Source organism: Triturus cristatus, chromosome 8 (assembly GCF_964204655.1).
Source record: "Triturus cristatus chromosome 8, aTriCri1.1, whole genome shotgun sequence".
NCBI lineage: Eukaryota > Metazoa > Chordata > Amphibia > Caudata > Salamandridae > Triturus > Triturus cristatus.
The window spans coordinates 7,201,592-7,222,199 of NC_140591.1; the positions used below are offsets into that span (position 1 = coordinate 7,201,592).

The window sequence follows — 20,608 nt, forward strand, 5'->3', positions numbered from 1 at the left end:
CCCTGAGAGCAGAGTGGGCCAGACGTGTCCGAGGACACCCGAGTACATGCACTGGGATGCTACAGTGCAGGGTACCGCCCTGAGAGTGGAAGAGGCCAGACGTGTCCGAAGACACCGACTGCATGCACTGGGATGCTACAGTGCAGGGTACCGCCCTGAGAGTGGAAGAGGCCAGACGTGTCCGAAGACACCGACTGCATGCATTGGGATGCTACAGTGCAGGGTACCACCCTGAGAGTGGAGAAGGCCAGACGTCTCTGAAGACACCTGAGTGCATGCACTGGGATGCTACAGTGGAGGGTACCGCCCTGAGAGCAGAGTGGGCCAGACGTGTCCGAAGACACCCGAGTGCATGCACTGGGATGCTACAGTGCAGGGTACCACCCTGAGAGCAGAGGTGGGTCGACATCTCCGAAGACATCTGAATTCATGAACTGGGAGGCTTTGGTGATCCTCTTTCAGGCAGCGTGTTGGGATGACTCCCTCCCACCCTGAGCAAGGAGTTGCCCCCTGCTCCTCCAAACCTGTTTGTCGGCTAGAGGAGAACTGAGCTGACATCACCTCGGCAACCTTGCAATGCCCCACCTGGCGCACTGAGATCATTTATTGGCGAGTGAAAATGACCCCACCCCCGCACCCGGAGGCACAGTAGCTGAGCAACACTTTCCTATTGCCCTATCACAGTGGTTTTGAAACTCTTTAATGCCGTACCCCCTCCCCCCCCCCCCATGGGAAAAACAAATCATCTGGATCTCCCACAATTAGTCTATTGCAGTTAAGATATGTAACCCTTTTAAAAATGCACTCAGATACACAATTGCCAAATGTACTATTCTGGCCAGACAGGCCTTGCTAAGGTGTGATTATTGGAAGTGGGGGGTGGGGCTTTTGACGAGTATTTGGAGTCCCTCCCTTTTTTCACATATTCTCAAATAGGATATACATGACAAAAGATGTTAGTGAAACACACGAAATGGCGGCTTAAAACAAGGCCCTGCTATCAGCATAATGCCGCAGCTTCCTCCCCTAGAGGCAGTGCCGCCTTAACGCATGGCAACACTGGGGAGGTGCCCGGGCCCCACGGAGCATAGGAGCCCGAGGCAGACCAGAATTCAATCCTCATGTTTTGTTAACATTTTTATTCCTGTGAGTGGTTGTATAGGCAGGGTCCAGGGCACTGCTTTGCCTATAATAACGTTAAGCGGGCCCTGCCTGGGGGGCCCGCCCCCCCTTCGAAGACCCCTGCCATCAGCTGCATAGCCGATGCACTGACCACCAGTAGGCGGAACACCTCAGCCTATTAGTGGTGTGAGCTTGAATCCTCGTAGGCTGAACCCACGGTAGTCAGCTGCTCATGTGACGCCTCTTCGCTCAATCTAACATACATGAAGCGGACATTGTTGCCGAATGCTGATGTATCTGATGCATGTCACCGGTATCACTTTCTACCATCATTGGTCCTCCTACGCCTGCAATGAAACCACCCCTTGCTGTTGTGCCAACACTGGTTGTAAATGTAGGTACCTCCAAGCCAACCATCAATAAAGAGATGCTAATAGAAGTCAAGAATGAAGACTGAGGCGGAGGTGTCCTCAGCAGTTGAGGAACAGAGAAGGATTGCAGCTAGAGGTCCACATCCTTCGTTGGACGTAGACATGTCAACCATCAGGTGATCTTACAGAAGCTTGCAGGGGATTTGATATGCAGAGGATTCCTCGACTGGAACCAATAGTTCCCTGGGAGTAGTACCCACTCAGTACAACTCGGCACCTTCCCCTCTGTCCGGTAAGGTCCATCTATTTCACCCCTTCTTTTGAATTATTAGTTACATCCCCTTCTGTGCCTGCTTCATGTACATATACTGAGGTCAGGCAAGAAGCGCATCATGGTAAGAAGTGAAAAACCTAGATCTTTTCCTCTGAGCGGCTTTGTTTATTGGTTGAACGAGCCAGCGACAATTAAACGTGAGAAAAGATGTCATGTGGAGTAACGCTGGGGTTCCAAGAGACACCGGTTTGTACTTAGGAAATAATCCTATAATGAAGGACCTCTTCCTTAATGGATTTGGACTCAAGCAGCAGTCCAGGGAACTTCGATACCCTCCGCTGGACCATCTGACAATATTCATCCAGACTGCAGACCGTGGGTGCCACAAATATTTCATGACAAGTTCAGCTTCTTTCTTTTCTTCTTTGGAGTAGAATTTTCTGGGGCGAACCTTGTATATTTCTGTAATTTGAACACGAAGCACTAGGGCAGAGATTGATGTTGATTACTGAGAAGCTTGCCTCGATGAAGATACGGAGATTCTATCTGTTCCAGGGGCTCTGGGTGATGGAATCTAGAAATTGAGTGTTTTGCAAAAAGTTAGCAAGCAGTAGGGAGACCCTACTCAAAAGAAGTGTTTGAGAAACCGGTAACATACGTTTTTAAGAAGTGCTAAGTAGTGCATGTTCCCAAGATGCGCGTGGAAGTTCACAGTCCCTTTGAGCTTTAAACCCTTTATTGCCATTAGATATGCAACTCCAAAGGTAGATTTTCATTTCATAACATGTTATCTACCATAGTCTCACAGAATAAACATTTATATGAGTTACACTGTGCCTGCATTATTTTCTCCTTATTGCACATACACACTTTGACTAGATTAAGCTATAGGAGGGGTCCAACAATTTATTTTCCACTTCTTATCAAATAACCCAACTGACTAATGGGCTTTTATATAGCAGGGTATATCTGAAAGGTGTTACAAATTACGCTGATCAGCTTTACCAGAGTCTGTTGGGTCACCAACTACTAGACCACCACTCACATACCCTTCATCGGCAAAGATCACTGAATCACTACGGTTCCAAGAGACAAGGTTTTAGTGGAGAGCAGTCAACATTCAACTCCAAACTGACATCAGTGCTAACCATTTAATTACTGAAGGATGGTATCTTATGCATCGTAAACAGCGCCTTACTGACCACAGATGAAGATGACGCCTGCCTCCTGATATTGTTGGACCTCCCAGCTGCCTTTGCTAAAGTCGACTATCCCACCCTTAAACGCACCCTGGAGTCTCAAATGGGATTCATCGGCAGTGCCATTCACTCGTTCTCCACCTACCTTCCCAAGCAACAACTGTTTGTTCAAAGACCAAGAGGTGTAAAAAAGAAAAAAGAAGACAACAGGACTTTTCCATCTATGCACCCAGGATTTGGAACAACATCCCCTGCTCCATTAAGACCATCCCAATGCAGCACCAATTTAGGAAACAGTTGAAGAGACAGCTCTTTAAAGAACACTATATTACAGTGAGACCACTATATCCAGGTGCATCAACCATTTACAACCCAGCTTCCTTTCCTATTACTCACTGTCTTTAAGCTTCACTATGACCATCAGGAGAGCTTGGCTGTCTTTTGGCTAGGCTTGTGCTATAGACTTACCACATACATAGGTAGATACATATATTGACCCCTCAAGGTCCCAAAATATCCCTATCACCTGCGGAGTCTCCCAGACTTTCCTATTGTCCTCTGTCATCTTCAACCTCTGCAAAGCGCCGCTCGATGCTCTACTCACAGGTAACAGCATCAAGATTCACCAGTATGGCAAAGAGACACAACGCCACTCCGTCAACCTCTCATGGAGCCGCTCGGTGCTCCACTCACAGATAACAGCATCAAGATTCATCAGTATGGCAAAGAGACACAACGCCACTCCGTCAACCTCTCATGGAGCCGCTTGGTGCTCCACTCACAGATAACAGCATCAATATTCGCCAGTATGGCGAAGAGACACAACGCCACTCCATCAACCCCTAATGGAGCCGAACGGTGCTCTACTCACAGATAACAGCATCAAGAGTCACCAGTATGGCGAAGAGACACAACGTCACTCCATCAACCTCTCATGGAGCCGCTCGGTGCTCTACCCACAGATAACAGCATCATGATTCATCAGTATGGCGAAGAGACACAACGCCACTCCGTCAACCCCTAATGGAGCCGCTCGGTGCTCCACTCACAGATAACAGCATCAAGAGTCACCAGTATGGCGAAGAGACACAACGTCACTCCATCAACCTCTCATGGAGCCGCTCGGTGCTCTACTCACAGATAACAGCATCAAGAGTAACCAGTATGCCGATGATACCCAACGCCACTCTGTCAACCTCTCAAGGAGCCGCTCGGTGCTCTACTCACAGATAACAGTATCAAGATTCACCAGTATGGCGAAGAGACACAACACCACTCCGTCAACCTCTCATGGGGCCGCTCAGTGCTCCACTCACCGATAACAGTATCAAGATTCATCAGTATGGCGAAGAGACACAACACCACTCTGTCAACCTCTCATGGAGCCGCTTGGTGCTCCACTCACAGATAACAGCATCAATATTCGCCAGTATGGCGAAGAGACACAACGCCACTCCATCAACCCCTAATGGAGCCGAACGGTGCTCTACTCACAGATAACAGCATCAAGAGTCACCAGTATGGCGAAGAGACACAACGTCACTCCATCAACCTCTCATGGAGCCGCTCGGTGCTCTACCCACAGATAACAGCATCATGATTCATCAGTATGGCGAAGAGACACAACGCCACTCCGTCAACCCCTAATGGAGCCGCTCGGTGCTCCACTCACAGATAACAGCATCAAGAGTCACCAGTATGGCGAAGAGACACAACGCCACTCCGTCAACCTCTACATGGAGCCGCTCGGTGCTCTACTCACAGATAACATCATCAAGAGTCACTAGTATGACAAGGATACACAACGCCACTCCGTCAACCTCTACAAAGAGTCGCTTAGTGCTCCACTCACAGATAACAGCATCAAGATTCACCAATATGCCGATGATACCCAACGCCACTCCGTCAACCTCTACAAAGAGCCGCTCGGTGCTCCACTCACAGATAACAGCATCAAGATTCACCAGTATGGCGAAGAGACACAACGCCACTCCATCAACCTCTCATGGAGCCGCTAAGTGCTCTACTCACAGATAACAGCATCAAGAGTCACCAGTATGCCGATGATACCCAACGCCACTCTGTCAACCTCTCAAGGAGCCGCTCGGTGCTCTACTCACAGATAACAGTATCAGGATTCACCAGTATGGCGAAGAGACACAACACCACTCCGTCAACCTCTCATGGAGCCGCTCGGTGCTCCACTCACAGATAACAGTATCAAGATTCATCAGTATGGCGAGGAGATACAACACCACTCTGTCAACCTCTCATGGAGCCGCTCGGTGCTCTACTCACAGATAACAGTATCAAGATTCATTAGTATGGCGAAGAGACACAACGCCACTCTGTCAACCTCTCATGGAGCCGCTCGGTGCTCTACTCACAGATAACAGTTTCGCGATTCATTAGTATGGCGAAGTGACACAACGCCACTCCGTCAACCTCGACATGGAGCCGCTTGGTGCTCTACTCACAGATAACAGGATCAAGAGTCACTAGTATGACAAGGATACACAACGCCACTCCGTCAACCTCTACAAAGAGCCGCTTAGTGCTCCACTCACAGATAACAGCATCAAGATTCACCAATATGCCGATGATACCCAACGCCACTCCGTCAACCACTCATGGAGCCGCTCGGTGCTCTACTCACAGATAACAGCATCAAGAGTCACCAGTATGCCGATGATACCCAAAGCCACTCCGTCAACCTCTCATGGAGTCGCTCGGTGCTCTACTCACAGATAACAGCATCAAGAGTCACCAGTATGCCGATGATACCCAACGCCACTCCGTGAACCTCTCATGGAGCCGCTCGGTGCTCCACTCACAGATAACAGCATCGAGATTCACCAGTATGACAAGGATACACAACACCACTCCGTCAACTTCTCATGGAGACACTCGGTGCTCTACTCACAGGTAACAGCGTGAGAATTCACCAGTAAACTGAGGACACACAACACCACTCTGAAAACCTCTACATGGAACCGCTCGGTGCTCCGCTCACAGATAACAGCATCAAGATTCATCAGTATGGCGAAGAGACACAACGCCACTCCGTGAACCTCTCATGGAGCCGCTCGGTGCTCCACTCACAGATAACAGCATCAAGATTCACCAGTATGCCGAGGATACACAACACCACTCCGTCAACCTCTACATGGAACCGCTCGGTGCTCCATTCACAGATAAGAGCATCACGATTCACCAGTATGGCGAAGAGACACAACGCCACTCCGTCAACCTCTTCATGGAGCCGCTTGGTGTTCGGCTCTCAGATAACAGCATCAAGATTCACTGATAGGTCGATGATACACAACGCCATTCCGTCAACCTCTCATGCAGCTGCTCGGTGCTTGTTGGACTTGGCCCTTCTGGCAGGTTCACCCCTGAACTTTTTGCTTTTACTGGTGACCTGGTGGTAGTGATTTTTGGTTTATGCGCACTTTCCCTGTGTCCCAGAGTAAAGTGCGTGCGCACTCTGAGTGCATGTGGTGAGATAGGCCTGCCCTCCCATAGGAATGCATGGGGAATGTATGTGTCCCTGGTAGTTCCTGATGCGTGGGGTGTGCAGGCTCGAGTTTGGTATGTGCGGACTCGTGTGATCGAATGCTTCGCAATGATGTATAATGTGTGATTATGTCATGTGCGGAAGTGCCACTTCTAGGAGTTGGCATATTAGTGTAAAATGTGTCTGGCGTGTGATTGGCTGGAGCTGGCTGGTGAGCCTGGCTCCAGGAGTCTGGGTGGGTCTGCCCCAGTGGTGAGTGTGAGATTAGCATGCGGATGGCTGGGGAGGAGTGCACCTTGGACCTGAATAGGGCAGGGCTTCCCCCACACAATGCTGGCTCCGCCCCCTGTGGTGCGACTGATGACCCTAGCCCTGCCAGTGAATAGAGTGAGGGGCTGAGCACATCAAGGGTGCTCCCCAACCAGCTGCGACTGGTTTTCCCCCTCACCCTGAACCCAGAACAAAGGTGTATAAAAATGGGGCTGCGTCCCCACAGAGTTGTTCTCTTCCAGGATCCTGCCTGAGGGGGGCTGCTGCTGCTGCTGGACCAGAGGACCGCCACTTGGACTACCTCCCTGCCTGGAGGCCCAGTGAGCTGGCTCTGGGTACAGCCTTGCCCCCCCACCCCTGCCTTGCTGCATGCAGGGGAGAACTTTGCTGGACTTTGTGGTTATTTTCCCCTAAAGTGCTGGGAGCGCTTTATTTGTGTCCCTAAGCACCTGGAAGCGCTTTGATTTGCCTGTAGCGCTCAGGAGCGCTTTATTGCTGCAAGCCGGTGCCCACCCGGCGTTTGCCCCGTCTTTGCCGATCGAGCGGGAGCCCACCCCGCTTATTTAATTATTTAATTGCCGGGTGCCCACCCCGCATTGTGGTGTGCTTGCTGGTGCCCACCCCGCATTGTGGTGTGCTTGCGGGTGCCCACCCCGCCGTATATCGCATCTACCGAGGGAGCCTACCCCTCTTGTTGCCGAAGTTTGGAATCACCGCCGCGGCCCGGGCTTGGACAGGAAGTCAGGCTGTCCTGGTTGGGACGTGGGCGGGGCCTCGTTCGAAACAGGAAGCCGACGGGAGCCCACCCCGCGTTCCTGTGCTGGACGAGGAAGCCTGAAGCCAGCGTCGGCACCCGGGGTGCCCGGAAGCGAGGGAGAGCCCCGTGGACACCGAGAAGAGCCCGGGGGAAGTGCGAGAGCAGCGCGAGGCTCCCATCTGCAAGGGAAGCCCCGCGCCACGTACTGCCGGTCCTGACGAGGGAAGAGCAGGGAGAGGGGCCCGCATGCAGCTGCAGGAGTCCCGGTGAGTGGGGCTCCAATTTGACCTCGTTGGGGGCATTGTTAGTTCCTAGAGCCCCGAGAAGGCTCCAACAACGGGGCCAGCCTTGAGTGTGTCAGAGCGCTAGTGCGCTCCAACGGGGGCCCGCATTGGTTGTTTCCCGAGCCCTGTGAGGTTCCGACGGGGCACAGTTGATTTTGAGCCCACAAGGCTCCAATGTTAAACGGGGGTGATTTTAGTTGCAAGGGCTCCCCCTCCTAATTGTGCCAGTGCTTGAGCGGCCCCGCCTGCCAGAGGGCCACTCCAACGTCGCAGCATTACCTTCTCGAGCCCCTGAGAGGCTCCAACGTTGAGGGCACGTTGTTCTTGAGCCACGAAGGCTCTAGGGGGCATTTTTGTGTGGCTAGAGCCCAGGAGAGGCGCCACGTGAGTGCTGCATGTTTGTGTGGAAGGGCACAGTGGTGCCCACGCTCATTTCTCCAGCTGCCCAGCACTTAGTGGGCAGCTGCAACGTTTAGGTTGTGACCCTCTGCGTTTTGGACTACGCCTCCTGCGCAGTCTTCCCCTGACTTTGCTGGACACAGGATGTCCTAGCCCCGACAAGGCCAGTTGGCCTAGGGACTAGCACAAGTGGTGGCTAATGTGAGTTTTGCGCTATTGTTCCTAACCTGCACCTCTGAATGTGTTTTTTTATGCGTCATGTGCCTTGGGTTTACACCTCTGAATGTGATGCATCATGTGTAATGTGCGTTTACCCCTACAGGTATTGTGATACTTAGGTGGTTGTTTTCTCCTAGTACAGGTGGTGCTAGTGAGGTCCTGGTTCCCTGCGCGATATTTTCCTAAGGTGGTTAGGGTTGCGTAGGCGGTACTTACCTGTTACCAGTAGTTACTGGTCGTGTGCTACATATGTTATTTAGTGCTACAGTGATTGTATGTGCTATGTTCCAAAGCATTATTCCTATGTTCTAAGTGCTAATTTCTACAAAGTGCTAATTCCTGACACTGGTCCATGTGGCCCTGTCCCCTGTACATATAATCCCTTGTAAACTCTGCCCTTGCCTGTTGGCACATTGTAAAGTGTGTGTTTTTATCTAATGTGTTTTGGTAATACAAAGGCTATTTTTATATAATACCTTGTGTGGAGTTTCTTTTGTGGTGGGCCTTGGGTGTTGTTGCTGGGTGCGTGCGCAAACGCTTTACACATCGCCTCCGGGATAAGCCTGACTGCTCGTGCCAAGCTACCAAGGGGGTGAGCAGGGGTTATCTTTGGCGTGTAACTCCCCAGCCCTGACTGGAATGGTGGTTTCTGCCTGGCTTTGGCGCAAGCCCTAGCCAACCAGAAATCCCATTTCTAACATTGGTGGCAGCGGTGGGATTTGGACTTGCGTTTGCGCTGTACCGCAGCAGCAGCTGGCTGCACCACAAAACTCTGCATTTAGATAGTCACATGGTATAGGGATTATTGTGCTAAGTTTGTTTTTGTCATTTCTTTGGAAACGTGTTTCTTGTGCACTGTGAGTTAGGTGTCCCTAGCTCAGGAGGGTAGATCATCCCCCTAAGTGCAGTGTGTTTTCTGGATTCACCAGAGGGTGGGATCCAGTGGTGGCAGCATAATAGTGTCCAGTACATTTGTTCCCCGCCCTGCACCCAGAGTTTGGTACCTGTGTCACGTGTGGTCAGGTTGAGGAATCAGGGGTGGTAGAAACTGCCTTACCAGTCCGAGGGGAGGGTTGTGTGTGGATGAATGGTGTGTGGCACTAGGCAAGTGAGTGTGAGTTCTCTGGGAGAGAGAGCTTGCTGAACCCTTTTTGTGAATTGTGTGCTCCTGTTAAGCTCAGACCCCTAGGTTCCCTGTGTAATCTTTTCTCAAGAACGTCCGCCAAAATGGAGCCAGCTTTTGATTTCTGTGATCTGTTTGGGTACAGTATGTTGGAGTTGGTAAGGTTCTGTGAAGAGAGAGACAAAGGGGTGGAAGAGTCAGACACTCAGTCCAAACTTAGAAGCAGCCTGATCCTATGGCAAAAGGGTCAATGGGGTCTTGAGCGCAGTAGGATAAGGGCCCGGGCCTCACACCAGGAGGGTGGTGGGTCTGTGGGGAGCCCTGAAGATTCAGAAGAGGAGGAAGAGAGTAACCTGACAGGGACACCAGTAGATAGTGGAGACCCCCTAGATAGGGAGTCCCTTGCTGGGTCCAGTGTCAGGAGCAGCACCCCATCCCTTTTCCTGTCCCCAGAGGAGTGGGTAGATAGGAGAGAAGAAAGGGAGCATCAGCTGGCCATGGAGAAGCTCAGGATAGAGCATGCCAAGCTGGAGACCGAGAGGGTCTTAGCTCAGAAACAGATGGCGGAGGCTGAGAGAGCCTTTGCCAGAGAGAAACTAGCTCTGGAGGGTAAGTTGTCCCCTGAGCGCAGTGGTAGTTTTCTGGATTCCCCAGGGAGGGTTGAGTCCAGTGGTGGCAGCTATATAGATTTCAGTGTAGGAAATCCCAGTCCCAGTTCCCCCAGTCTGGTACCTGTTTCCCAGGAGGAGGAGTTGAGGTTGAAATTCAGGGGCAGTAGGAAACTGTCTCACCAGTCTTGGGAGGGGTTTGTGGATGGATGTGAGGATGCACTGTTTGATTGGATTCCCACAGAAAATGATTTTGATAAACTGTGTGATCTGGTTCTCAAAGAACACCTGCTCAGTTGTTGTGTGCCGGGGTTGCGCCAACACCTGTTGGGGTGTGGATTGTCTGAGCCATTTGAGCTTGCGGATGAAGCAGAGCGCTGGGAAAGTGCTAGAGGTTCTCTAGAGTCATTAGGGAGTGACTCCAAAAGTAGTGGTTCAGGTATCTTCCAGCCCAGCGTGGTGGAAGAGGCTCAGTGTAGCACAGCTAGGTCCCAGGATAGCGAGGAGGGTGTAGGGGCTCACTGCCTGGCTCAGTGGAGCAGGAGTGAGAGGGTGACGGAGGGTCCCCAGACGCACGAAGCCCTGCCTCAGGACTTGGATGGTTTCTTGAGGGAACACCAGGTTGGGGACCTAGGCTGTCCTGTTAGTCCATTTGAGGAAGATCACCTAATGAGTAGAGGACCTGGAGCGCCTGTAAACAGGGCTCCTGTGGTTCTAGAGTCTGGCAGTACCGCTCCGGTAGGGAGAGTACAGGAGTCCAGTGTGAGGAGTGATTGGGGTTTGAGTTTCCCAGTGGAAGAGCCAGTGGGTCAGGGACTACCCAGTTGGGCTAGGATCCCGTGTAGTGACCATGGGGACACCACTTCTGTTCTGGGGGATCTCTGCGCACTGTCAGGTGGACAGGGGACGGGAGATCCGCGCCAGACAGACAGTCACCCGACTTATGTGTCGTATGTTAGCCTCAGGGGGATGGAGTGTAAATCCCCAGAAGTCCTGGAGTGCCAGGCGATTATTCCACCAAAGGTTCTAGACCGGAGGTTGGGAGGCCAGGTTCAGGGTCAGCCTGACCTGAAGGGGGGGACGTCCGTAACCAGCGTCCCGACCGGTTCTTCTTCTAGAGGTACTGTCCCAGTTGGTAGGGAGCAGGGCTCTGGAAGGGGGTGCAGAGGGTGGGAGAGCCCACCTCTGACCCCGGTGCAACCTGAGGGGTTAAACCCTGGGTTGGAATGGCGTTCTAGGTGTACCCCTCGCCAGAGGAGGAGGAACCCTAGGAGAAGAGGTAGGGGGAGGAGAGCCTTCCCTGAGACTCCTGGTCCGCCTGAGGTTGTAGACCCTAGGCTGGAGAACCAGTGGCAGTCTAGTCCTGTCTTGCAGACAGGAAGAGTGGAGAATGGCCGCTATGTGCCAGGGGTTACTACCCCCACTCTGTGATTAGGCAAGGACCGGTGGCACCTGGGTGGCCTAGGGCCTGGTCTTGGCCGCGGACAGCTTGGGAGTACCAGTGGGGTAGCCCAGTTGGTCCAGACAGTGGTTTTAGAAGGAATTCCATGGGTTCACCGTGGCATAGAACAGGAGGGTGTCCCTGCAGTTGCAGGCCTGCGTCCGTGTTCTATCGCCCCAAGCAGGGAAGTCCATCACGGTGGTGATTGGTCTGCCCTGCGTTTTGGCTGGAAGGGGGTTGTGTTGGACTTGGCCCTTCTGGCAGGTTCACCCCTGAACTTTTTGCTTTTACTGGTGACCTGGTGGTAATGATTTTTGGGTGGGGGGGGGCCAGGCTGGACCCAGAGCCAGCTCACTGGGCCTCCAGGCAGGGAGGTAGTCCAAGTGGCGGTCCTCTGGTCCAGCAGCAGCAGCAGCCCCCTCAGGCAGGATCCTGGAAGAGAACAACTCTGTGGGGAGGCAGCCCCATTTTTATACACCTTTTCCCTTTGTTCTGGGTTCAGGGTGAGGGGGAAAACCAGTCGCAGCTGGTTGGGGAGCACCCTTGATGTGCTCAGCCCCTCACTCTATTCACTGGCAGGGCTAGGGTCATCAGTCGCACCACAGGGGGCGGAGCCAGCATTGTGTAGGGAAAGCCCTGCCTTATTCAGGTCCAAGGTGCACTCCTCCCCAGCCATCAGCATGCTAATCTCACACTCACCACTGGGGCAGACCCACCCAGCCTCCTGGAGCCAGGCTCACCAGCCAGCTCCAGCCAATCACATGCCAGACACATTTTACACTAATATGCCAACTCCTAGAAGTGGCACTTCCGCACATGACATAATCACACATTATACATCATTGCGAAGCATTCGATCACACGAGTCCGCACATACCAAACTCGAGCCTGCACACCGCACGCATCAGGAACTACCAGGGACACATACATTCCCCATGCATTCCTATGGGAGGGCAGGCCTATCTCACCACATGCACTCAGAGTGCGCACGCACTTTACTCTGGGACACAGGGAAAGTGCGCAGAACCCAAAAATCATTACCACCAGGTCACCAGTAAAAGCAAAAAGTTCAGGGGTGAACCTGCCAGAAGGGCCAAGTCCAACAGTGCTCCACTCACAGATAACAGTATCAAGATTCACCAGTATGGCGAAGAGACACAACGCCACTCCGTCAACCTCTCATTGAGCCGCTCGGTGCTCTACTCACAGATAACAGCATCAAGATTCACCAGTATGGCGAAGAGACACAACGCCACTCCGTCAACCTCTCATGGAGCCGCTCGGTGCTCTACTCACAGATAACAGCATCAAGATTCACCAGTATGTCAATGATACATAACGCCACTCCATCAACCTCTACATGGAGCCGCTCAGTGCTCTACTCACAGATAACAGCATCAAGAGTCACTAGTATGACAAGGATACACAACGCCACTCCGTCAACCTCTACAAAGAGCCGCTTAGTGCTCCACTCAGAGATAACAGCATCAAGATTCACCAATATGGCGAAGAGACACACCGCCACTCCATCAACCTGTCATGGAGCTGCTCGGTGCTCTACTCACAGATAACAGCATCAAGAGTCACCAGTATGCCGATGATACCCAACGCCACTCCGTGAACCTCTCATGGAGCCACTCAGTGCTCCACTCACAGATAACAGCATCGAGATTCACCAGTATGACAAGGATTCACAACGCCACTCCGTCAACCTCTCATGGAGACGCTCGGTGCTCTACTCACAGGTAACAGCGTGAGGATTCACCAGTAAACTGAGGACACACAACGCCACTCCGTCAACCTCTACATGGAACCGCTCGGTGCTCCACTCACAGATAACAGCATCAAGATTCATCAGTATGGCGAAGAGACACAACGCCACTCCGTGAACCTCTCATGGAGCCGCTCGGTGCTCCACTCACAGATAACAGCATCAAGATTCACCAGTATGCCGAGGATACACAACACCACTCCGTCAACCTCTACATGGAGCCGCTCGGTGCTCCATTCACAGATAACAGCATCAAGATTCACCAGTATGGCGAAGAGACACAACGCCACTCCGTCAACCTCTTCATGGAGCCGCTCGGTGCTCGGCTCTCAGATAACAGCATCAAGATTCACTGATAGGTCGATTTTACACAACGTCACTCCGTCAACCTCTCATGGAGCCGCTCGGTGCTCCACTCACAGGTACCAGCATTAAGATTCATCAGTATGGCGAAGAGGCACAATGCCACTCCATCAACCTCTCATGTAGCAGCTCGGTGCTCTACTGACAGGTAACAGTATCAAGATTCACCAGTATGGCGAAGAGACCCAACGCCACTCCATCAACCTCTCATGGAGCCGCTCGGTGCTCTACTCACAGATAACAGCATCAAGATTCACCAGTATGTCAATTATACACAACGCCACTCCGTCAACCTCTACATGGAGCCGCTCGGTGCTCCACTCACAGATAACAGCATCAAGATTCAACAGCATGGCGAAGAGACACAACGCCACTCCGTCAACCCCTAATGGAGACGCTCTGTGTTCATTCACAGATAACGGTATCAAGATTCACCAGTGTGGCGAGGATACAGAATGCCACTCCATCAACCTCTCATGGAGCCGCTCGGTGTTCACTCACACATAACAGTATCAAGCGTCACCAGTATGCCGATGATAGCCAACGCCACTCCGTCAACCTCTCATGGAGCCGCTCGTTGCTCTACTCACAGATAACAGCATCAAGATTCACCAGTATGCAGAAGATACACAGCGCCACTCCGTCACCCTCTCATGGAGCCGCTTGGTGCTCCACTCACAGATAACAGCATCAAGATTCACCAGTATGACAAGGATACACAATGCCACTCCGTCAACCTCTCATGGAGACGCTCGGTGCTCCACTCACAGATAACAGCATCGAGATTCACCAGTATGACAAGGATACACAACGCCACTCCGTCAACCTCTCATGGAGACGCTCGGTGCTCTACTCACAGGTAACAGCGTGAGGATTCACCAGTGTGCCGAGGAGACACACCGCCACTCCGTCAACCTCTACAAAGAGTCGCTCAGTGCTTCACTCACAGATAACAGCATCAAGATTCACCAGCATGGCGAAGAGACACAGCTCCACTCCGTCAATCTCTCATGGAGCCGCTCGGTGCTCTACCCACAGATAACAGCATCAAGATTCATCAGTATGGCGAAGAAACACAACGCCACTCCGTCAACCTCTCATGGAGCCACTCGGTGCTCTACCCACAGATAACAGCATCAAGATTCACCAGTATGGCGAAGAGACACAACGCCACTCCATCAACACCTAATGGAGCCGCTCGGTGTTCACTCACAGATAACAGCATCAAGATTCACCAGTATGACAAGGATACACCACGCCACTCTGTCAACCTCTACATGGAGCCACTCGGTGTTCAATCACACATAACAGCATCGAGATTCACCAGTATGACAAGGATACACAACGCCACTCTGTCAACCTCTACATGGAGCCACTATGTGCTCTACTCACAGATAACAGCATCAAGATTTACCAGTATGTCAATGATACACAACGCCACTCCATCAACCTCTACAGAGAGCCACTTGGTGCTCAACAGACATATAACAGCATCAAGATTTACCAGTAGGCTGAGGATACACAAAACCACTCTGTCAACCTGGAAATGGAGCCACTTGGTGCTCGACAGACATATAACAGCATCAAGATTTACCAGTACGTAGAAGACAAACAATTCCACTCCGTCAACCGCTACATGGAGCCGCTCGGTGCTCTACTCATCATCCAATTAGCTCCCTGCCTATTTAAACTGCCTCCTCACCGGCAACTCGTTCCTTCATATCCCCGATCCCAACAGGCAAGACATGCTGTAACAGAAATCGTTCACAGGTAAGCGCGCCCTGCACCCAATTCCCTTTGCCTCACTTCCTTACAACCTAAATACTAAATCTCCACAAACTTTGTCAACCCCATTCCTTGTCACTAGAGACCGCGGACGCGGCTCACAGGTCACTGGCTTGCAGTCCCTGATATACAGCTGCCCACTGCAATAGGTAAGACTCGTTGTGCCGGCAATTGGTACTGTCCCACCTTGATCTCACCCATCTTAATTGGCCACTGTCCTTCATTTAGGCCACTCTGATTTCGAGACCGCTCCGCGGCGCGAACATTTCAAAGGCCTCCTTTAAGCTGTTACAGCCTTTATTAGGTAAGCTCCTTTCCTCCTTCGGCGTCCTGCCAATCTCTAAAATCTTCTCTTAGATCCACATCACTTGTCATTTTTCATGTAGGTCGACTCTGACCCAGCATCCAACTGCACAGACCGCGGCTGAGACTGTCTGCATCCTTTACTCTCCTTGTACTTGGCCTGGACTTCTACTCGGTCTTTGCCTGAAAGAAACCTCCCCCAAGTCACTCTGAGCTGGATCTAGATATTAGTTTAACTATCTTTCGCACACTGTCCTCCAGCACTCTACCCACTGGCACTGTTTTCACATGCTCTTCACCAATGCATGCGTTTGCCACTTTTTAAATTATTCCTTGTTTCTCTTACGCAAGCCCACGCTCATTTTGCATTCAACACCAGCGCTTTACTGGCACACAGCTAGTTTGCGGGTTTTTCACCACTCGCCAAGCTCTCTACCATATTGCGCGTTCTATCACCGCACGCGTATGACTATGATTTTTAGCAAACATTGCTTGTTATTGCGTAATTCTTTTACTCTTGCTTAGCAATTTTATATGTTCTGCCCACTTCTCCGGTATCATTGTACTCACGTGCGATCCACTGCCATCACCAGCATCCAAGTTGTTCTCAAATTGTTTTCCGCCCGAGCAAACTTTCATATGTCTCTTTTTCTTTTTTCATCCTATATTCCCTCCTACGGATTTATTTATTACAGGCAAAGGTATACAAGCATACCATTGTTAATGTCCTGATGATGATCCTATATCTTTTGTAAGGATCGAAACACCGGCGACTTGTTATACGCCATATACACCTCTTTATTCAATACTTATTATGTGTAATGATGTCTCCACTATAATTTGCGTGTCCTACCAAAATGTGCCTCATACAAACAATTTACTCTGCCTGAGCCTTTTTGTTTCATGTTGTAAGTCCTTCCCACTAAGTTGGATACAGGCTTGTGTCCCACTTTATTTGTTTCTTGCTGAATTTTGTGCATATTTAAGCAACTATATATTAAAACACCTGTCCGGCTGGACAGCTGTAACATATAGTACTGATTGGGTCTATATTTATCGTTTGCTCTCATTAATCCTTGTCTACGGACCACTGTCTTTAGAAACAACTACTCACAGATAACAGCATCAGGATTCACCAGTATGCCGAGGAGACACAGCTCTACTTGAAAGTCTTCTTTGCTCCAGACACCCAGCCCAGACTGCACATCATCCAGACCTGATGTCCAGCACCTCCCAGAAATCCAGCCCAACCAGGACAGAATTCCTGTTGTTTGCCAAGGAGGGCAAGCAAGAAATAGTGCAAACCTGCCTAATAACATGAGCCCTGATGGCTTCAAACATGAACTTTCCCTGAATGCCAAGTCACTTGGATTCACATTTGATGACCAACCTCACCCTCAGATACTGTCGAATGAATGAACACAGCCTGGTACCAGCTCTCTCTTCCAAAGAAATCGAAAGTGTTCCTTCCAGAAATAGGCTTCAGGAGTGCAGTTCAAACCCTTGGAGGGAGGCTGGCATAGAATGTGGTGCACCCTTATTTAAGTGATGCACCAGGCACTAATCCAGGCAACCCTTATGGTATTTTAGTTGTCTTTGATAACTTTTGGAAAGCTCTCAAAGTGTTAGCTTTGGAGAGCAGCCTTCGGGTTTATCTTGAAGGAGTGTTAAGCAGCTTGTTTTACCAGTTTAAACATGTAGTGTAGGTTAAATGAAAAAGAACCACACATTGGTAAGGAAGGATACTCCCATGTCCTTTATCCAGTTTTGCACCAGAGCAGGAGCAAATTCCTCCCAGAACTGGTTCCAACTAGAATATGCAAGGAGCACACCTAATGTGCCCTTCAAAGCAGTCTGGTGGCGATGGCAAGCGCACCCACCCAATACACTAAGTCCTGTCCGAGAGTTGGTGACACCTCCCAGTGACAGGAAACTTATTGTTCTACCCTCCCCGGCTCAGCAGCAGGAGGGTAGAATCCCGTCTGTGGTCGGCAGCAGTACAAGCTTGCTCTCAGACCCTGAATGGCTGTAACTGGGAGTACAGGGGGGTACCCCAAGGAAGCCCCCCAGTACATGGGCTCATACTTCCAACACTGGAATTGGTGTTGGGGTATGATTCCAGCATGTTAATCATGACCGGGTTTAGTGCCGCCACTATATAGTAAGACATTTTGTAATGACCGATGTCCACTATATGTATTAAAATGGTTGACCGCACTTCCAAAGCCTGGATATTTGACTCCGGGGTTTGAAGAGGTGTCCTGCTCATGCAGGGACGCCCTCACACTTGTTATAACCAAACACCCTGCCTTCAGCACTGAAAGGCCTGCCAGAGGGGTGACATAGGTTTTAAGTGCAGTGACCTAAGATGTAAGGAAACTTATATCTGTTGTGAGAGGTGCCAGCACCAACTCTCACAGGCTGCAATGGCAGGCCTCCAGTCACAGTTCAAGTGGGCTCTCATGGGTGGCACAATACATGCTGCAGCCCAAGGGGGACCTCTGGGTACACCAGTAGCCAATTCTGGATGTACAACAGTACTTGCCATGGTCAATTTAGGGAGAAAGCACAGTGACTGGGGTCCTGATTTGTAGGATCCCATTCAGACCAGGTCAAAAACATACTAACACCAGACAAAAGTGGGGGTAACCATAAAAGCAGAGCCGACTTTCCAACACCCGTCTATACTTGCATATCTTGATAGTAGTGATGCCTTACAGCATTGCCTGCCAAACGCCACACCAGCAGCTCTTAAGGGCATCCGACACACCGCAGCATGTCCCATCCTGGGCATGAAGAGATATAATGACATCACCACCATACCTGCTACTGTTGCTGACCCGCACCATCCCCAAAACCAGCCGCTTTATCTACAACGCCATCACAACCACCACCCCGTCAACAAGATGTTTTTTGCAGTTTAACTAAAGCTTCTCTCCGAAGGACCATCTTCATATAACTGGATGCTAATGCGTGTGTCACAAGCACGGACATTGAGGCTAAAACACACCTTGTGTTAGGTGATTAATTGATGTGATGTCATGAGATACTCCTGTCTGACATTTTTGGCCCCTCTTGAAAATACTTTAAACAAACTCCATCTCTTGAAGGTGACAGGTTCCTGGTAACAGATGTTTGCTACAGGTGTACACTGACAGTGAAGACCGGAGGTGCATTCTCCATCTCCTGAAGCTGACAGGTTCCTGGTAACAGATGTTTGCTACAGGTGTACACTGACAGTGAAGACCGGAGGTGCATTCTCCATCTCCTGAAGCTGACAGGTTCCTGGGAACAGATGTTTGCTACAGGTGTACACTGACAGTGAAGACCGGAGGTGCATTCTCCATCTCCTGAAGCTGACAGGTTCCTGGGAACAGATGTTTGCTACAGGTGTACACTGACAGTGAAGACCGGAGGAGCATTCTCCATCTCCTGAAGCTGACAGGTTCCTGGGAACAGATGTTTGCTACAGGTGTACACTGACAGTGAAGACCGGAGGTGCATTCTCCATCTCCTGAAGCTGACAGGTTCCTGGGAACAGATGTTTGCTACAGGTGTACACTGACAGTGAAGACCGGAGGTGCATTCTCCATCTCCTGAAGCTGACAGGTTCCTGGGAACAGATGTTTGCTACAGGTGTACACTGACAGTGAAGACCGGAGGTGCATTCTCCATCTCCTGAAGCTGACAGGTTCCTGGGAACAGATGTTTGCTACAGGTGTACACTGACAGTGAAGACCGGAGGTGCATTCTCCATCTCCTGAAGCTGACAGGTTCCTGGGAACAGATGTTTGCTACAGGTGTACACTGACAGTGAAGACCGGAGGTGCATTCTCCATCTCCTGAAGCTGACAGGTTCCTGGGAACAGATGTTTGCTACATGTGAACACTGACAGTGAAGATCGGAGGAGCATTTACCTGAATCCAACATTCGAGTGAAGAGCCATGTCCCATGACTCCTGGCACTGGCGGAGCCGGCTCATTGGATTGTGCAGGACCAGGAGCAGCGAGTCGTCCTGGCTGTGGTAATAGGAGTCAATGCATCTGTAGCTTTCAGTGGCTTCTTTAATCACCTGAAATAAATTCACAAGGAGCTTAGTATGTAAGTAGAACTATCCATACCGCATAGCGAAGGTACAAAAGATACATATATCATTAGATCTTGGAGAACTGCCCTTCACGCATGATCCAGCCAGCTGAATCCTCAGTAACTTTCTAAATCAGCCTTTATCATACACAATCAGTTTCTATCAAACACTCTCAGCCAATTTCATACACCATCAGCCATTCCTTCATATGGTCAGCCATTTTCATACAGTCTCAGCCTATATTATACACTATCAGTGTTTACCAAACCCTATTAGCCAGTCGCATACACTATCAGCCAATCCCAGCTACTATCAGCCAATCCCATACACTATCAGCTAATCCCATACACTATCAGCCAAGACCATACACTATCAGCTAAACCCATACACTATCAGCTAACCCCATACACTATCATTCAAGATCATACACTATTAGCTAATCCCATAAACTATCAACCAATGCCATACACTATCAGCCAATCCCATGAACTATCAGCCAATGCCATACACTATCAGCCAATCCCATAAACTACCAGCTAATCCCATACACTATAATCAATCTCATACACTATTAGCCAATCTCATACACTATCAGCCAATCTCATACACTATCAGCCAATCTCATACACTATCAGCCATTCCTTCACATGATCAGCCATTTTCATACAGTCTCTGCCTTTATCATACACGATCAGTTTTATTAAACACTGTTAG

General features: G+C 50.5%; 1 protein-coding gene across 1 annotated transcript in view; it reads right to left on the bottom strand.

The window, feature by feature from the left end:
- SPAG17 (sperm associated antigen 17) overlaps nucleotides 1-20,608 on the bottom strand; it is a 1,802,643-nt gene that overhangs the window by 862,455 nt on the left and 919,580 nt on the right. The window contains exon 19 of the mRNA XM_085620708.1: nucleotides 19,725-19,879. Coding sequence (XP_085476834.1) covers nucleotides 19,725-19,879 — 155 coding nt within the window. The remainder of the gene's footprint in view (nucleotides 1-19,724; nucleotides 19,880-20,608) is intronic.